Here is a 17,179-nt window from a genome sequence, read left to right as displayed (position 1 = left end):
TTGAATATCAGTAGTTTTCATGAGACTTTGATTTAAAAGGGCACCCACCTTTGGGGGAAAAGGAATTTTTGCAAGTGATAGAATAATAAAAGTGTCTCAGGGAAGAGGTGACACACAGCTCAGAACATGCTGAAGGTACTGTTTGATGAGAAACAGGCTCCCCAGAGCTGTCCCAGCCAGCACTTTCTCATGAGCTGGGCCGATTTGTTTTCTGCTCCTCCAAAAGCCAAAGACCACAAGGGCCTGGAGAGATCTGCTTCTCCTCAGCCCAGGGGCAGCTCACAGCCCCCTGCCACAACAGGCAGAGCAGTGGAGCCCAGGCAGACAGGGGGAGGCTGCCAATTCCTCCCAATTTCCAGGGGTGAGAGTCCCCCCTGCAGACCTGCTCTGGCACGTCCTGGAGCAGCAGCTGAGCTGCCTGGCCAGAGCAGGGATGTGGGGGGTGTTTGTGCTTGCCCCAGGCTTCCTAGCTGTCCAGGATAAATGCATATGAATAAATAGCAACTGTTGGAGCTCTTCAGCAGCCTCAGTGCTTCACAGAGTGCTGCCAGCAACTGGAGGATTGAAATGAAATTTGCTTTGTCCTCTCCTGGGCATTATCTCTGTTCCCTTGCAACTGTGCTGGAGAAGAATTCCCCCTCATGTCCTCTCCCTTTGGCATGACCTGGGTGCTCAGCCCAGCACAGTCCCCAGCTGACCCTCAACAGGCAGGGCCTTTTTTGGATCCTTTTTTGGATCCCAGGCACTTGCTGCTATTGGAATATCATCTAAAAGCTCAATTAAAGTTGGAATTTCCCCTACCTAGGGGTTGTTTTCTTTGTTTGGGATAGGGGTGTTTCTTAGGATGATTTTCTTTTACTCAACAGATCTGGCTTTAACTATGTTATTTTAACACTTGGGGATTTTTTAAAATTAATTTCCTTTCAGAGTTGTGTGGTTTGGTTTCGTAGGGGTTTTTTTTTCCCTAAGTATCGTTTAAAAGAAGAAAAAAAAAGCAGAAAAACAAATGAAGAAAAAAACTGCTTTTTCCAGTGATATCAGATCAGGTCATTGGTTTCAGGAAGAAATGATGAGATACAGCAAGCACTTATGAGGCTTGCTAGTAGTATCACACATCCGTACCTCATAAATTCAGAGTTACACTTACCGGGAATCCAGGAAAACCTCTTGTTCCAGGCTGTCCCTGGGAAGGATGAAACAGAGACAGCACTTTAGAGGAACTCAAATGAATTTTGATGGATCCTAAGTCCCCTCTACAGAGCCTTTCCTCCAGCCTCTGACCAATTATCCTACAATTCCCTGAAGAGATACCCAATTCCCCTCCAAGGGGAAAGTGCCTTGGGAAGGAGGGGAAATCTCTCATCCCCACTCCAATTTGTACAGGGCCAAGAAAAGGCTGGAGCAGCTCCAGTTTGGATTACAGGCAGTTTCCTTTAAGTTTCTACATTAATTAAATGGGTGTCCCTAGCCCATATGTTAGGCTTTTGGAGTATATTCCAGAGGCTGAGCTCATTTTATGGCAGTTCTTGCTGCCATAAACCTGAGATGTTTAATGCAGGGTGATGTTCTATGCAAGACAAGCCTTGCAGGTCACTGGTGTCTAAATACAACCATCCCTCTCCTCCTCCACCCCTCATCTTATATCTCAGCTCATTCATTTTCCTCAGAAATAATTCGGGAGATGATTTTTTCTCCTCTTCTGTTTATTTTATTTTTATCCTCTGAGAGCTAAGACAAAAAGGAGAGTTAGGCTGATGAGAGGAACATGAGCACCACGACTTTTCCCCCTGCCCCTTCCTGGCTAGCTAGCTATGGCTACCAGTTTGGGATCAGGTACAGCAAACACTGGCTTGGGATGTGTTTGGCAGCTTCTTCATCCCCTACTTAAGAACACCAAAAAAAGAGAAAATGTGCTGGCTGTTAATTTTTTGTAGTTCTTCAATTGTGGGGACCTGCGACAAGGTCACAGTTACCATAGCTTTGTTGGTATCCAGGAAAGATACCACTTCATTTAAATTTTTTTTCCATCTGTTTAAAAAAGAAAAAGGTCAGGAAGCATATGGTCCATCTGGCCCAGACTCCAGCAGATCTTGAAGCAGTCTCATGTAGACACAAACAGCCGGATGAGGTAAATCCTGTGCCACGCTCATCAGCTGACCACTGTGGCATCCTGCCTACCCTGAAAGCTGGGCTGGGATGCCAAAATGCCCAGCTTCCTTATGTGTTCTCTCATTTGGGGGAAAAAAAATGCTTTCTTCAGCAATTTGAGCTACCATGCTCAAATGGACTGCTGGAGCCCCACAGGGGTTTCCTGGGATAGAGCTGGGCATGAACAGGGTGCATCTCTGCCTTAACTAGAGTGATCCCATGGGGTGCTGAGGGAAGGGAAGGGCAAGAAGAAATGGGGCTCCTGGGCTGTGAGGTTGAGGTTTGCCACAGTGAAGCAATAACAATCCTTTGGGAGACATCAGAGTTGCACTGATAGGGAAAACCTTCAGCTTCAGGTAACACCTCCAGGCACCCTCTGTCTGCACAGAGACTCAGTGAGGGTTTAGCCCTGCAGAGGATGGGCCCAAAGAGCCTCTTTGCAGGGTTTGAGGGATGCCCCCACCACAGAATCCCTCACATTGCACTGAAGAGTTCTAGTTTGCTAGGCAATGCCAGCAGGACCTAATCACATTTGCACTATTTCTTTAGTTCTGCAAAGTTGAACTTGGTCAGCTTTGCTTTGCAAGATACACACAAAACCACCTGGCCCTGTTGGCCAGTGACCAGGAGGGAAGATAGGCTATAAATTAAAGGATCTGTCCACTGCTGGCTTCTGAAAAGGCAAGAAGCAAGAAGAGCCTAGCCAGAATTCTGGTTCCCTGTTGGACACCTCCCTGACAAAAAGTGCTAAAAAAAGAATTAGGGAGAAAACCTGGAAATGGTGCAATTTGGCTTCCTCTGTAGACTACAGACTGCTGCTTCTTTCTCCTTGGAGGACAGGAGAATGATTTGCACGGTATCACGCCAAGACAACAGTTCAGCAGCGAGCGATTCCAAGAGACTGTTTTTGTTGGGTGGCTGGTTTTCCTTGTCTCCTTTTTAAAATGTTGATTGTATGAAGTATGTAATCCTGGGAGCTGCCAAATCATGGAGGCCGTCTGTTTCTGCCACTATTGGTGCACTGTCCCTCTCTGGGCAGGAGTTAAGCAGCTCTGAGCTCCGGCAAAAACTTTAACCTCCAAACAAAAATCTGGAAACTATTTGTCATCCCACATCTTTCCGAGTGGCCCCTTGGCCAGGGTTTCCGTGTTTGTCTTCAGTGCTCAGCCATCCTTTTGACCTATCACCAGCTCCCCAGGAAACTGGATCATCTTCACAGTAGGCTTTGCAGGGGGAAAGTGTGGAGTTGGGCTGGTCCTGGTACCTCAGGGCTTTGACTGGTGTAGGCAAAACCCCATTTTTTATATCATTTGCCACCTAATTTTTCTGCTGCTTTAAAGATGCAACGTGTTCTGCACTTTTCCAAACAGCAGCAAAGCAGACAAAATTGTCCTGCAGCCCAGGCACGTGTCCTTCAATAAAACTGTCTCCTTTGCAGGACCTACATGGACAGGACCTGATGGCTTTTCTCTCTGATTACTATAATTACACTGTTCAGAAGGCTGAGAGCCAAAGCTTGTGAGAAACAGCAAAAACAACTGGGCACTTACCCTCCAAAATCTGCTGTTTGTGGAGCAGGGTGGTCTTGCTCAGAGCTTGGCTTGAGAGACTTGCCAGCCCCTCTTCTTTGCCTGGACATGTGGCCAGGGACCATCTGCTAGGCATAAAGCACTTGGGGAGACCCATTTGGGTGCTGGGCTTTGGTTCTGTCGCTTCTCAAACTGCAGCATCCCCGGCAGGTGGGCCTGGGGACCAGCAAAGCTGGTTTTTATTAGAAACACTTGTCATGAGGCTTCTGGGAAGTTAATTGGAAAGCCAGATGTAGCCAAGTGTTTGCATTGCCTGGGTCTGTCTCACTTGACCTCAGCTGTGAAACAAAGGCTGCCAGCAGCCCATCCTCTCTGCAGGTCAAGGACGGTGCTCTTCACAGGTTAATCAAAATCGGAAGTGCCCACTGGGAGGGAGAGAATTGAATCTCCAGGTCTTTTTTCATGGAAATCTCTGGTGGAGGCTGTGCAGGGATGGAGTGGAGAGGTCTGGCTGCACCCACACAAAAGCAGAGGCTTGATGGCTGAGCCACAGTGCAAGAAGCATCCAGCATTTAGGGCACGTAAACACTCCAACCCTTCATCCTGGTCTTTTTTTATGACCCTGCCCTTGCAAAAAGTTTTGTCTGGCTGACTTGTTGCACCTTGTAGAGACACTTTTACTGGAAGAGAGTGCAAAATCCTGCCTTTTCTCAGCCAGATAAGCAGCAACCATGCTGACAAAGAGCTTCCAAGATTTTTAGGAACAACTACCTCTGAACTACCCTTTGTCTTTGTGAGCTCCTCAGTCACTGGCTTAGCTCTGATCCTGCCCATCAGTAAAATCAGGGGGCTTGTTCCCTGCTGATTAAACCAAAGGCTGAAATCAGCCAGGCAAAGGGCAAATTTTCTCCAAAAGTGATAGAAGCCCTGCAAAAAGGAAATATGCTTCTTCCTTTCAAATGCAGGACTTTGGTTTCCTTGCCAAGGGAAGGCTTCCTCATTTGTTCAGCAATATGAGCTATAATTTCATTATATATAGTATATAATAGCAGTATAAAACCAAGGCTGGCTCAGCATGGGAACCACATTATACAGGGTTTTTGCTCTTTCCAGCTGATGCTGAGTCTTAATGCCCCTCCTAAGGCTTTCCCAGTAACTTGCCCACATCCTGCATCAGACAAAAATAGAGAGAAAAGTCACTTACGGGTGGACCACGGGGCCCAATGATGGACATGCCAGCTTCTCCTGGAGCACCCTGCAGAGAGACAAAGCAGAGGAAAAGGGGTGAAAATAGGAGAGGAAAGACAAAGACAACTATATGCCTGTCAAGACTGGAGTTAAATGTGGGTGCTTTAGGTGTGAGATGTTCAGGGTTCATGGGGCAGCTGCTGTTCTGCCTCTCCCAGCTCCTGCCTGACACTTTTTTGGGAAAAAAGATGTTCTTGAGAGCTGCTCAGATGTGCCAGAAAATGGAAGCTGCACAGCAAGGAGAAGTATAAACACATAAAACACTTTCTGGCAAAACAGATGTTCTGCCCCATTGCAAGTGTGAAAGATGGCCTGAAACCCTTTCTGTTTCCTTCCTGTAAGTTCCAGGAGGATTCTGTCCTGCAGAAGAAAGAAAAAAAGGGATGTGCTGGGCTCCAGGGAAAGGGGAGCTGCAGGCAGCTCATTCGGTTGCCTCCAGAAATGCCTCGCTTGTGTACTTCTCAAACTCAGTTGAGATGTGGACGAAACAAAGCAAAGTGCTTGCTGGAAAAGGAAACAGCTGCCTCTCCAACTGCCAGCCACCCACAGCGTGTGATGGGCAGGACATGTCACTCTCTTTGGAAACATGATGGATTCCTGAGAGGCAGCTCCAGAAGTGCCCAGGGCTGAGGAGCTTTGGGACAGAGCATCCCATAAACCAAGCAGCCTGCAAGAAAGCAAAGCACTCTGAAAAACAAAGCTGTGGACTGCCAAAGACTTAGGGCTCTCAGGGAGGCCTTTGGGGCAGCAGGGGAAATTAGCAGTGATTTTTTTCCCCATTGTTTGTTTGTGTCTATCTGCTGTCCCTTCATTGAAACTTTGGACAGAAACAAATGCAAGGATATGCAGAGAAAAAAGCAGAATGGCTTCAGGTGGGAAATTGTGGTCTGCTGGATGTTGGTTGGCTCCAATGAGCAAACAGTGAACAGAAGGATGAAGAATCTCTATCCTACTTTCACCTTCCTTGTTGTGTTTTTCTCTCTATTATGAAGAGGAGCAAATGGGTCTGGTATGGTACTGCATAGATGACCTTCCTTGTCAGGTAAATATCCTTACCTTTCCTAGTTTCTACACATTGTTATTTAATTATTCACAAATCCCAAACACCTCCATTACCCTGCTCTCCCAGGTGGGAAGTACTCACAGCTCTGGGGAAAATATACTAACACTGAAATGCCAAAAACAGGCCAGCAGTAGGATCACTTTGTAAACCAGAACTTCTTTGTGGGTACAAATCTCACTCACTGCACAGCAAACAGTCTGTGAGATGGTGTCCCACAGACCATCAGCTTTCCTCAGGAGGAAAAGGTCCCACCATGTCAGAAATAGGAGTGTGCCCTGCCACTTTATTCCTTGCTCCCACCTGCACCAGGGATCAGGCTAACCTGGGAGGTAGAGGGGAGCTGCAGGTTGGTTGGGGCAAGCAGAACTGCCAGAGGGGGAGAAAGTCAATGGTTAAAATCCAGGAAGCCTTGAAGGAAGCCCTGCATGTGCCCACTGGCTCTTATGCTGTTAGTAAATTGTCATAAACAAGAAACACAGCATCTTTGGAGGCTGAGTGGCCTGGAAGGAATTTGGGAAATATACTTGCACTGACACGGAAGATGGGGCAGCCCAGGGGTGTGGAAGCCCAAAGCTGGCTGCAGTGGCCATGACTGTGACAGGGGAGCTTGGGCTGGCCTAGAAGAGGACAGTTTGGGGGTGCTAGAGGCTACAAGGAGCTGACTCACCTTCTCTCCAGATTGCCCCTTTAGTCCCTGGGTCAGTGGCAGCCGTCACAGCCACATGCAAGAGGGTGCAGGGAAGAGAGAGAGAAAGGAGAGACACAAACACAGGCGTCAGCGGCAAAGGCACGCTCTGCCCCCCACAACCCTGGCTATGGGGCTGCCACCAGCAGGGTTGCCTCAGCTCCTGCCCCACTCCTCTTCCCCATCCTCGCCATGGGATGCCTGAGCAAGGAGCAGCTCCAAAATCCAGCACTCAGCCAGGCAGGGGATGGCCCCCTTTGCTCAGGGCAGCTGCCAGTGGCAAGCAGGGGTGCGTGTTAGGAAACCCAGGGTTAGCAAGCCCAGCTGGTGCACCAGGTGACAGCGGGAGACACCCAAACAGGGGGATGCTGAACCAGAGGAGGGCCTGCATAGGACAGCAGGTGAAATGGAAACACCTCCCCAGCATGTACGTGGCTTGCAGGGCTGCTCACCCTGCTGAGACCAGGGGAGCCCCTCAGGTGTGGAGCTCAGGGAGAGTAGTTTTGTTCAAACTGACAAGGATTATGCTGAAATCCACCCCCAAATCCTGGGGGTTGGAAGAGAATGGGAAGGATAAGGCACACAAAAGAGGGTTTGACTTACCGGCCGCCCAGGGATTCCCATCGCACCTTTGTCCCCCTGGCAATTAAGGCAAAAATCAGAGGGAATTGGTAACTGGTCAAAACAAGGTTATAAAACAGCACAACTGAACTAAGCCACAGCAGCAGCTTCACACTGTGGTGCAAGTGTCCAGGGATTTTGAGAGGGAGAGGGTTAAAGTGTAAAATGTGTGTGCATGTGCCCGAACCTGCCTTTAGAATGTGTGAGCCACCAGTTCATTTCCACATATGACAAACCCACACATCTCACAACAGAAATTATGTACAGCAATTTAGGCAGCAAAAGGAGGACAGGAGTCTCCAGTCAAACAAAGTACTATCCCTATTTCCAACACTTCATAAAATCCAGGTCCTGGGAACTGGCTTCCTGCAGTGGCCAACTGTCACATTTTTCTCTTTCTTGACCAAAGTCATCTGGGTGTTAGCTATTTATTTATAGAGTTATCACTTTAAAACACAATTCTTTTAGACTTAAAAATACTGTCCTGTCCAGAAGCAAGAGAAAAATGTGAGAACACAAGCTGACACAGGAAAAAGCATGTCTGCAAGAAGACATATGAGCAGCTGTTTTCAGTGTCCTCTACCCCTCTGAGATACTTCCCAGTGCATTGTCAGCATGTGAGTGATCCTAACAGTGGTTTTGGGAATGACTTTGGGTCAGGTGACACTGGACAGAGCCTTGTAAACACATGAACATAGGACCAGTGACAATTTTCTTCACCCACTTACCTACAAGGCAGTTGGCTGCCTCTTACAGCTAAATTGTACTATGCAATTACCAAAAAAAAAAAAAAAAAATTACCCCCTCTGCATTCCTGGTCACCAAAAACTGAAGGCTGTGCAGATCTGGAAGACAGCAGCTCATTGCTAAAGGATCTTGATGATTATGGCTTCAGCAGTCATGCAGGTTTTGCTCTATATTTTGCAAAAATGACGTGATGATAATCCCTCAGTTGTGTTTCCAGCGATGTTTGGGGTTTCCTTATGTAAAACAGAATGTTCCTGCCCCTGGCTGACTGTGTCTGTAGACATAAACCTGGTTTTCTGGTTTCTGCAGCTGGAGACACCAGCCCCATTGGTGCCACCTCTTTATGCCTCCCCACACGTTCAGTCCTAGCGCGTGTGAACATCATCTGAAATCTCTGGAAGGGGAAGGCACTTAGCTCTGTTTGTTCTTCTGGGTGTACACAAAGGCTGTGTATCCCAAACTCAAACATTATTGCTTGGGATCAAAACCATTCCCTGGTGGAAGCTCAGCCATTTCCCTCTGCAGACCTGGGGGGGCTGTTTGGTATGGGGGGGCATTCCTTTCCAATGCAGCTTATGTTGTGATAAATTGAAGAGCTGTGTAGACTTCGCAAATGCACCCCTTTTAGATGGATGAAACCCTGAACAGCTGCTTGATTTTAAGTTTTGTTGAGGATATATTATGGGAAACTGATTTCTTCTAGGGTTTTAGGTGGGTTCTCAGTCCTGCTAATATTTGCCTATCTCTTTGTGCCAGCAGTGAGTGGAGCTCCTTGTGTCAGCAGCTGGCCCTGGCATTACTTTGTGGCTGCTGGAAAACATAATACTGAGCTTTCCTCTGCTTTCAGTCCCTTAAATGCTGCTTTCCTCCAGAGCTGAGTCCAGGCTGATTTCCCTCGTGGCTTTTGAGGTAAAAGCTGAATTTGCTTCTTCTGTCTCTGGTGTGGCTGGTGCTTGAGCAGGAAGGGCCCAAGGTCGGGGCTGAGCTGTGTCAGGTCCCCTGTGAGTACCTGGAGTGGTACATGACGGCACCGTGTCTGGAATGTGACTGTGCAGGGCTACAGCAAAGGGGGAGCTCCCTTAGGACAGCAAATAAATGCCAGATGTTTATAAGGAAAGGTTGTCTGTGACAGGCAGCCAGGAAAGAGCACTTGTGGGTGGATGATACCGTGTAGGTTGGTTATAAAGTCATGAAAAGCTGCCTGAAGCTCCCATATCAGAGTTAAAAGAGCATGAAAGGCAAGCAGCAGCCCCTGTCCTGAGCCAGGGGAGAGCCAGCAGCACAGTTTGCATTTCCTTCACTGGGAAACTGCCTCTTATGGCTCGTGCAGTCTCCAGGTGAGCCACAGCCTGGGGAGCAGGGAACCCAGAAAATCACCAGAAAATCGCACTGCTGTAATTCCAAAACCCACGCTCCTTCCTCAGTCATGACTAACTCAGATGCAGATACTGTTATTATGGATTTTTGCATTTGTCCCAAGGTGACTTAGGCCTTCTAAATCCTGCTGCAACTAGCAAATCCCATCAGTGAGAACACGGAACACTTTGCCTCTTCAACCAGACCCTCAAAGACATCTTCAAAAGTAGTGTTTCCCACACATAGGAGGGTTCATGAGGATCATGCTACCCTTTAAGTTTGGACCTGCAAAGCTCCTGTGGTCCCTACTCTGTATGGGCCATGTCCTGTTATGCAATATTCTATTCCATGTTCCATTTTTTATGCAAGTCTACTTTCTACCACCTTAGGAATGCTGGGAGCCTCCTGATCAAAGTACTATCAGACAGAAAGAATGAGGGGATGAAAGAGAAATAATGAAGTATTTACCAGGAGCTGTGGCCTTTCTGTGAGGCCCTGGAACAAAATACACTGAAACAACAAAAGCCAGCCTCAAACTCCAAAAGGAGGGCTTGATAAAGACATGGAATCACATGGAAGTGTTTAGGAAACAGAATGGTTAAAAAAACTCTCCACAGCTCCTTGACCATCAGCTCTGATTGCTTCGGTTTCCTAATCTCCTGCTTGTGAAGTTCTCTCTCCTTTTGGCACGACTCTACCCACAGCTCTCCGCACGAGCTCTGAAGGTATCTGCAAGTCCACGGAGAACAAACTAATTACAGGGCTCTGACTTTCTTCCTTAGTTTCCATCTGCTAAATATTATTTTTTCATGTATGGAATTGCTGCAGTTGCCACAGAAATGTTGCATGATCAGAAATGGGAGAGAAAATGTCCGTGAGAGGATCATTTGCTTCGGATGTGGTCCAGACAGCAAAAGGACTATTGCAGGATTTCATCACTTCCTTCCTTCACCCCTTTTAGTCCCAATCTCATCAAATATCTTACATGACTGCGGGTTGCCCTTGTCTTCACCAAAGCCTTCACTGACTTCAGGATTAAGGGTGGAAGCGTTCATTGGGCAAGAGAAGAACATGAAGTTCCCTTTTGCTGCTCTGGTGGTGCTCATCCATTTCCCTGGCTCTTGTCCTTGTTGTCCTAGACTGCAAACAGGGCTCAGTGCATTTCTAACAAGTATTTCTGCCCATCTCCACACCCAAGCCAACACCTGCACTGGGAGCTAAGCCCTGTCACGCAGTGTGTTGTCTCTTTTGCAAGCTGGGAAACAAAAACGGGAGAGAGATGTGGGGTGGTCATTGCTTTGGGGACACTATCCAGAACAATGTGTATGACAATCATCCAGGAAGGAGCTCAGGTTGCTGCTCATAAAACCATTTCCATTTCAATCACGAGAAATCTGCAGGGGTGGGGGAATACTTCCTATGGCGACATGTAGAACTCACTTGGCTTTTCAGAGGTGAACTTTTGCTCACAGTGACTGAGCAAAAGAGCACAGTGATTTCACTTGCCAGCTGGTCAGAAACCCAAGAGGTCCTGAATGAGATGAGGGTCCTACTAGTCCAAGACAAATTCCATTCTGGCTGAGAGCACTCAGTCTGCCCAACTTCCTCTTGTTATTTCCATTGGCTGTAGCATTCCTCAGAGCCTGTCCTAGAAGTCTGCTTGCAGAGACAGGTTCAGGGGTCGCAGTAAGCCAGGATACAGTAGCATATAATGTCAGCACTCCTCTGGTGGTCCCATGTGCTTCTGCCAGGCTTCAATCTCTCATTACAATATTAGGTTTCTAACCCTTATTGCTGCAGAGGAAGCCTGGAGCGTGCATCTTCCTCACCCCACAAAGGCACTGACTGCTCTCTAGAAGACATCTGTGTTGATCTGGTGATTTCTCTCTAATTTCTCACAGCAATAATAGAAATGCCAACACCACTGCCAATTTTGTGCCCAACTCCTCCCTTTAGTGCCAACATGTGGGCTGCCCAGGCTGAAGTGGCAGGGACTGCCATGGAGGGACTCCAGTTTGGAGCTGCCTGCAGAGGCATGCTCTCCTCCCAGAAAGCCACAGCTAATGCTGAAATAGCCAGCCTTGAAAGCCCCTGGGATAAGCTATCACTGAGGTTTTGTGTGGATCAGGCCTTCCAGCTGTGAAATCCTTTCAGACCTTTTGGCCTAGAAGGTGCAACTTTTTGGAAGATTGCTGTCATTAAATAGGTCTGTGCTCGTATATCTGGGGGAGTTGAGTCTATAGCATTTCAGCCTGATGAAAGGGGAAAGAAAATAGGTTGTGCAGCAACTACTACTCAGAACGTCATCTGCAAACTGTTTAAGACATTTTTGCGTGAACAGACAAAAGATGACTACCGTATGTGTAACTTCTCATGTTCCTTCACAGAAACCCTGAATAGTCCCTCTATTGTACACGAATATAAACCATTTCCTCTGGAAGGACCCTGCTATGAGACAATGCAGCACTTCTTTAGAATCCTGAGAGCTATCGATGATACATGGCTTCAGTCCTTGAGTTGCTGCTTCTGGTTCACTGTGGGTCTGGTAATAGCTGCAAGAAAATTTCTGCAATAACCTAGCTATTTTCCTGAAGCCTAAATTGTCTGTGCTGAGGTTTTACATTAGCTAACATTTGAAAAGGAAGCTGTCAACACAATTTTTCCTCTGAAATTGATCGTTGCGCAGCTATACTTGAAGGCCCAGCAGTTCAGCCAGCCCGGGTGAGTAGCAGGCAACAAGTCCCTGCAGCTCAGCTCCTGCCATGTGCTTGTGATCTGTCTTTCCCTTTCCTGCAAACACATCTCATTCAGCACGTGGCATCCCATGCATGTGAGGCGCACACAGCCGGTTCCCCCAGAGGCCAGCTGCTAACACACAGATCCCTGCACCACGTGGATCTGCCCTGTCCCTGCTGAGCTGCAGCCAGGAGCAATCCCACCCCAACCCAGTCCTGAGCTCCCCCAGTACTTGCTGTTTGGGATAGCTCAGGCTGCCAGGACTGCAAAGGTGGCTGCCACACCAGACACCACAGACAGGAGGCTGCATGCCCCCAGACTCCATGTCAACAGCTTCTACAACTGTAGAGATTTGGTACTTACAGGTGGACCTGGAAGAGAGAAGAAAAATAAGCAATAATTAATTTTTTTAATGCGATAAATCCTAACAAGAAGAGCTAGAAAAAAAACATTGCACCATCTTTTGGGCTTTATCCTCAGGCTGCTCCCATTTGCTGATCCACTTTCACCAGCTCCATGCTTGTTAATTAAGGTATCCCCACAATAATCACCATGAGTGCAAGGCAGGTGTGAAATGATTAATGAGGAAACTACAGCTATCAAAGATATCAGGTACCTTTTCTCTTTAATACAAGCAAATTTTCCCCTTTTCTTCTGCCTCTGATCCCATCGAAGCCAACCTGCCCTCTCGGAAGAAATTCTCTCAAATCCTTTTCTTTTATTTTGGAAATCTTTTTTGGAACCTGCCAGTGTGGAGCACTGCATCTCCCTCATACAGAATGGTTGTACAATATATATCAGGGCTTAAACAGCACATTTCTTTCATCAGTTCCCAGAAAATTCCTCAAAATCCTGACAGATATTGTGTGTGTGGAAAGAAACCCCCGGACTCACTATTTTGTGGTTTCCTCTCTGTGGGAGAAGCAAGACACACCATACAACTGTCAGGGGTTTCTACATTTTCCATACTTTATAGACATTGTGTTTTCTCTTTTTTTCCCTCGCACGGAGTGCCAAGAAGCAAGGCTAAGCAGAATAACAGGCGAGCTGACAGATAACAGCAGCAGCCTCCTCCTTGCACGGCAGGCGGATGTCACGGTGAGCACCTGTGGAACAGTCCTCATCCTGAAAATGCCCCTGGCTGAAAGTCCACTAAAGAAACTGGAGACCTTGGATGAACAAACGATTTCCACATTGGAAATCTCTCACTTAGTGTGACTCTCTCATACCAGGTTTGGTGACCTGAAACTGCCCTGTCAGATGCCACTGTTAGATATGGCTTTCATTGTGGTTGATCAGAAGAGGTTACCTCTAGATAAAGTAACTTTTAGTTAAAATACAAAGAATTATAACCACCTTCATGATGGCTGACAGAGCTAAAGTCAACACTCAACAACTCAAAACAACTCCAATCAAGTTTAGGACAGGAGTTCGGGGGCAATCCAGATTTTCTTGGCCTGAAAATGGCCCACCACTGGTGCTGGTGCTGAGGTCACTGTCCTACTTGCTACACCAAGCCTAAACAACAAAAGGGTTTCTGATCAGACAGCTCATTTAGGAGGGCAAGGTCACACTGATGCTGGAATCCTAATTTATGCCAGACTCGGAGAAAAGAAAGAAAAAAAAAAAGAGTTTTCTCAGTCTGGCTTGGATCACAATAAAGTTCTGTGAGAGAACTGTTTTGGAGAGATTTTGTTTCAGATTGAGTGCCCTGACACAAGGTCAATGCTTATAGCTTGCCAATACACGGACTTTATTTCCATTAGCAATGCTTCAGACCCTTAATATCCCATCTACCTGTCTGCATGGACTTGGGGCACTCATGGATTGCATGAATCAAACTGCTGAGCTGATATGAAAAGAAAAACTTAAGGACATGCAAACCCTGAGCCATGCCTGTCCTTCCAGCCCCAACACAACCAGCCAGCACAGCCTGTAACAGCATTGCCATACCACTGAGAGCAAACATAAGCTCTTGTTTGCTCCAGAAGCTCCGTCCGCAGAGCGGAGTAAATCAGCAATGCCGGCAGCTCTGGGCCACACACCCCACACAGATCAAAGGCAGGAGGAACAGTGGAGGCCCATCTCTGCTATGTGCCCCCTATAAAATTAATGGTTATGTGAAGGGGACTGCACAGTCTTGTGTAAACACTCATCAGTGAGCTGCAGGGACACAGTCTTGGCTGCAATAAGTCAATCGGGAGACACCATCCAGGGACTGGGCTTCAAATGCGGGGATCATCCGTGTGACCCAGGAGAAAGCAAAGCCCTCAGACAGAGTCATTTCCAAAAGCAACATCATCTTGCATGGGCTGGAGGAGGAGAAGGAGGAGGAGGAGGAAAGATGTCCCAAAGACAGCAGGAAGGAAGGAGGTGCTGCTGGATAAGCTTTTGCAAGCATAGGGGATTTTACGAAGCAGAATAAAGCTTCAGCAAAATGCTTTGGTCATATTCTGCCACAGTGATAAATGACAAGGTGGAGCAGAGGTTCTCAAGTGGCTCAGTTCTTAATACAAGTAGTAAATTAAAGCACATTAGAGGAAAGAGTGGATAAAAGAGGACAGAGATACTTGAGCCTCTACTCTCAACAACTCCAACATCAGCAGTGCAGTGAGCTCAGTCCTGGCCAAAGTTCTGGCAGAGCTGCTCTGTTCCAAGCAGGGATGCTGACAACCCAGCAAGCCAAGGGAACAAGCCCACAAGTTGACCAGGCTGAATGGGACCCTTTACAAAAGCCACCTGAACTGCAACAGAGTCACCACACCACCACTGCACGTAGTCCCTGTGTTCCACACCTCTCACAGGCCCTGACAGTTTGGGGCAACCATGTGGAACCAGGCCTGCTTGCCCCCACATGGGCCAGCTCTTGGTGGTGAACTCCAAAGAGCTCCACAAACAACCAGGACAGCCACAAGTACAAATCACACCTACTGGGGGCTCCTCCCCTCCTTACAGCAGGCTCTTGGGGTGAGACAGAGGTGGTGCTGCACAGGAGATCAGCTAGATCCCCTTTCCATATAAACAGAGAAAGGATGAGTCAACAGAGAAGCGATAAAAGCTGCTCTGAACATCTCCAAGCCCATTCCACAGCGAAGCTCAGCCAGCAGACAGACCCAGAGCTTCCAGATCACCAAATTCCTCAGCCGTGCACGGCAGAGAACCCACAGTTGTAATTAGCACCTCCAGAGGCTGTGTGTTTTGAAGCTGATCTCACTGGGAGCGGGGCGATGCCGGTGCTGGCACGCGGGCTGCAGCACGGCCGTCCGCCCACCATGGGCTGCTCAGGAAGCTCCTCTCCGTGCCGGCGCCGCGCTGCAAGGCACTGGAGGGCTGTAAGTGACTGCAAGCGCTGTTTATCCAGCTGCAGGGCTTGTGGAGCAGCAGGGGATGGAGGAGGGGACAGGGAAAACGTGTCAGGAGTGGACGAGTGGGAGGAAGCAGTGGTCTCCTGCAAGGAGGAAACCTCCAGAGTACCTTTGAAACGGAACATTGAGAAAACAAAGAATTCTTGTAGGGGTACCCAAGGTCCCTCCAAACATATGGCCTCTGGAAATTAGCACCATCTGCACTGTCCCTTCTCAGCTGCTCTGGTTTTTATGCAGACAGAAAACTTCCTTAAAGAAGCTCTGCCTTTCCATAGCCCAAGTGAGCAAATGAGCAGCCACCTAAGGATAGGGTCCACCTTACTGCACATACAGAAAGACCACACCTATGGTGAACTGCAAGGTCATGCCACAGAGCCCTCTGCTCACTTGATCTTCACCATGTTCAACCAGCAACTGATCACAATACAGCTGCAATGACTCCTTTTCTCTCAGCCACTAACAGAGATAAAATGCCACCCTCCACACTGTAGCCTCGCTGGCCTCAGAAAAGGAGAGGCTTCGTTTTGCAAGCCGGTCAAATTTATCCTAATCTGGAAAGTCTCATGTTCCAGACTATCAGATGTTAAAAGCTGGACGTAGAGGAGCAGGTTTGGTGAGAAGCCTTCTGCTGATGACAGAGATACTCTCCAGCTTGAGACAGCAGTGCTCTCTGGACAGAGAGGATCATTGAAATGATCCAATCCACTTACGGGCATTTCCTGAAGTCTGGAAAAGTGTCCATTCTCAAAAGGTTCCCAAATGCTGTTGCTTACTTTTCCCTCTAATTTCTTGGATTCAGGCAGCACAGTGTCTGCAATATGTGTATCTTCCAGCCTGCTCCAAGAGCTCACATACAAGGGGTTTTTTTTCCCTCCTGTACAGCATACATAAGACAAGGAGGAGAAAGAGGGAACACGAAGACATTATTGTTGGTTACTTGGGTCATCTTCACTACACACTGGCAGCAGCAAAGATGTAAACATGTAATCCATCCCTGTGAGGAAATCCAGCCATTTCACAGACCCAGAAGCCAGCCTTAGGGAGTTAGAGAGATACAGTTACTTCCTGACATTCAGGGCTATGTTAATTGATAACAAGATAGCTGTGGCCAGGCAATTAGTTATGAAATGCTGATTGAAATGCCAGCAGCCTTGAGCATGACCCTACCCAGGGTGGCATGGAGCCCCTAATTCATGGCTCCATGGGCATTCAGTGCAGACTGACCCCATTTCAGAGCAGGCATACCCCAGCTGGGTGCATGGAGCACAAACAATGGGTTTGGCCTATTTTAAACACAGACCATGCTGCAGTTTTCTCACAACAGATCCAGAGTACTCATATTCTTCTAGAGCCAACTTCCCTACCTCCATCAGGGGAAAAATGATACAAGCAGAGGCAGAGGGAACATTAACTCAGAGAACTTCAAATGAAAAGGCAAAAAATGTCATGTGCCTTGCCATAATTCATTATTATTAGCTGTAGGTGGAATTAAAGACAAAAAATCTTGAAAATAATAAGAAAAACTTTAAACACTGACTACCCAAAGAACAACTTCCAGTAATTTTACTTCAGGCTTTGTCAAGAGCGGCAGACAATCTGTGTGGATAACTCACTCCAGAGAGCAGAAGGCCATTGCAAAAGGCCAGGCTCCTCCATCCCTAAAACATTCCCTTCTAGGCTA

The 17,179-nt window shown here is 47.6% G+C and overlaps 1 protein-coding gene across 1 annotated transcript in view; it reads right to left on the bottom strand.

The window, feature by feature from the left end:
• The window catches only part of LOC118688601 (collagen alpha-1(XIII) chain), a 54,070-nt gene extending 46,769 nt beyond the window's left edge, over nt 1-7,301 (bottom strand). The window contains exons 1-3 of the mRNA XM_054515668.1: nt 7,277-7,301; nt 4,882-4,932; nt 1,148-1,183 (exon numbers count right to left, since the gene is read on the bottom strand). Coding sequence (XP_054371643.1) covers nt 1,148-1,183; nt 4,882-4,932; nt 7,277-7,297 — 108 coding nt within the window. The 5' untranslated portion in view covers nt 7,298-7,301. The remainder of the gene's footprint in view (nt 1-1,147; nt 1,184-4,881; nt 4,933-7,276) is intronic.
• Nucleotides 7,302-17,179: the final 9,878 nt, after the last annotated feature.

Source organism: Molothrus ater, chromosome 8 (assembly GCF_012460135.2).
Source record: "Molothrus ater isolate BHLD 08-10-18 breed brown headed cowbird chromosome 8, BPBGC_Mater_1.1, whole genome shotgun sequence".
In the NCBI taxonomy this organism is placed as follows: Eukaryota; Metazoa; Chordata; class Aves; order Passeriformes; family Icteridae; genus Molothrus; species Molothrus ater.
This window is presented reverse-complemented; position numbering and strand designations above follow the sequence as displayed.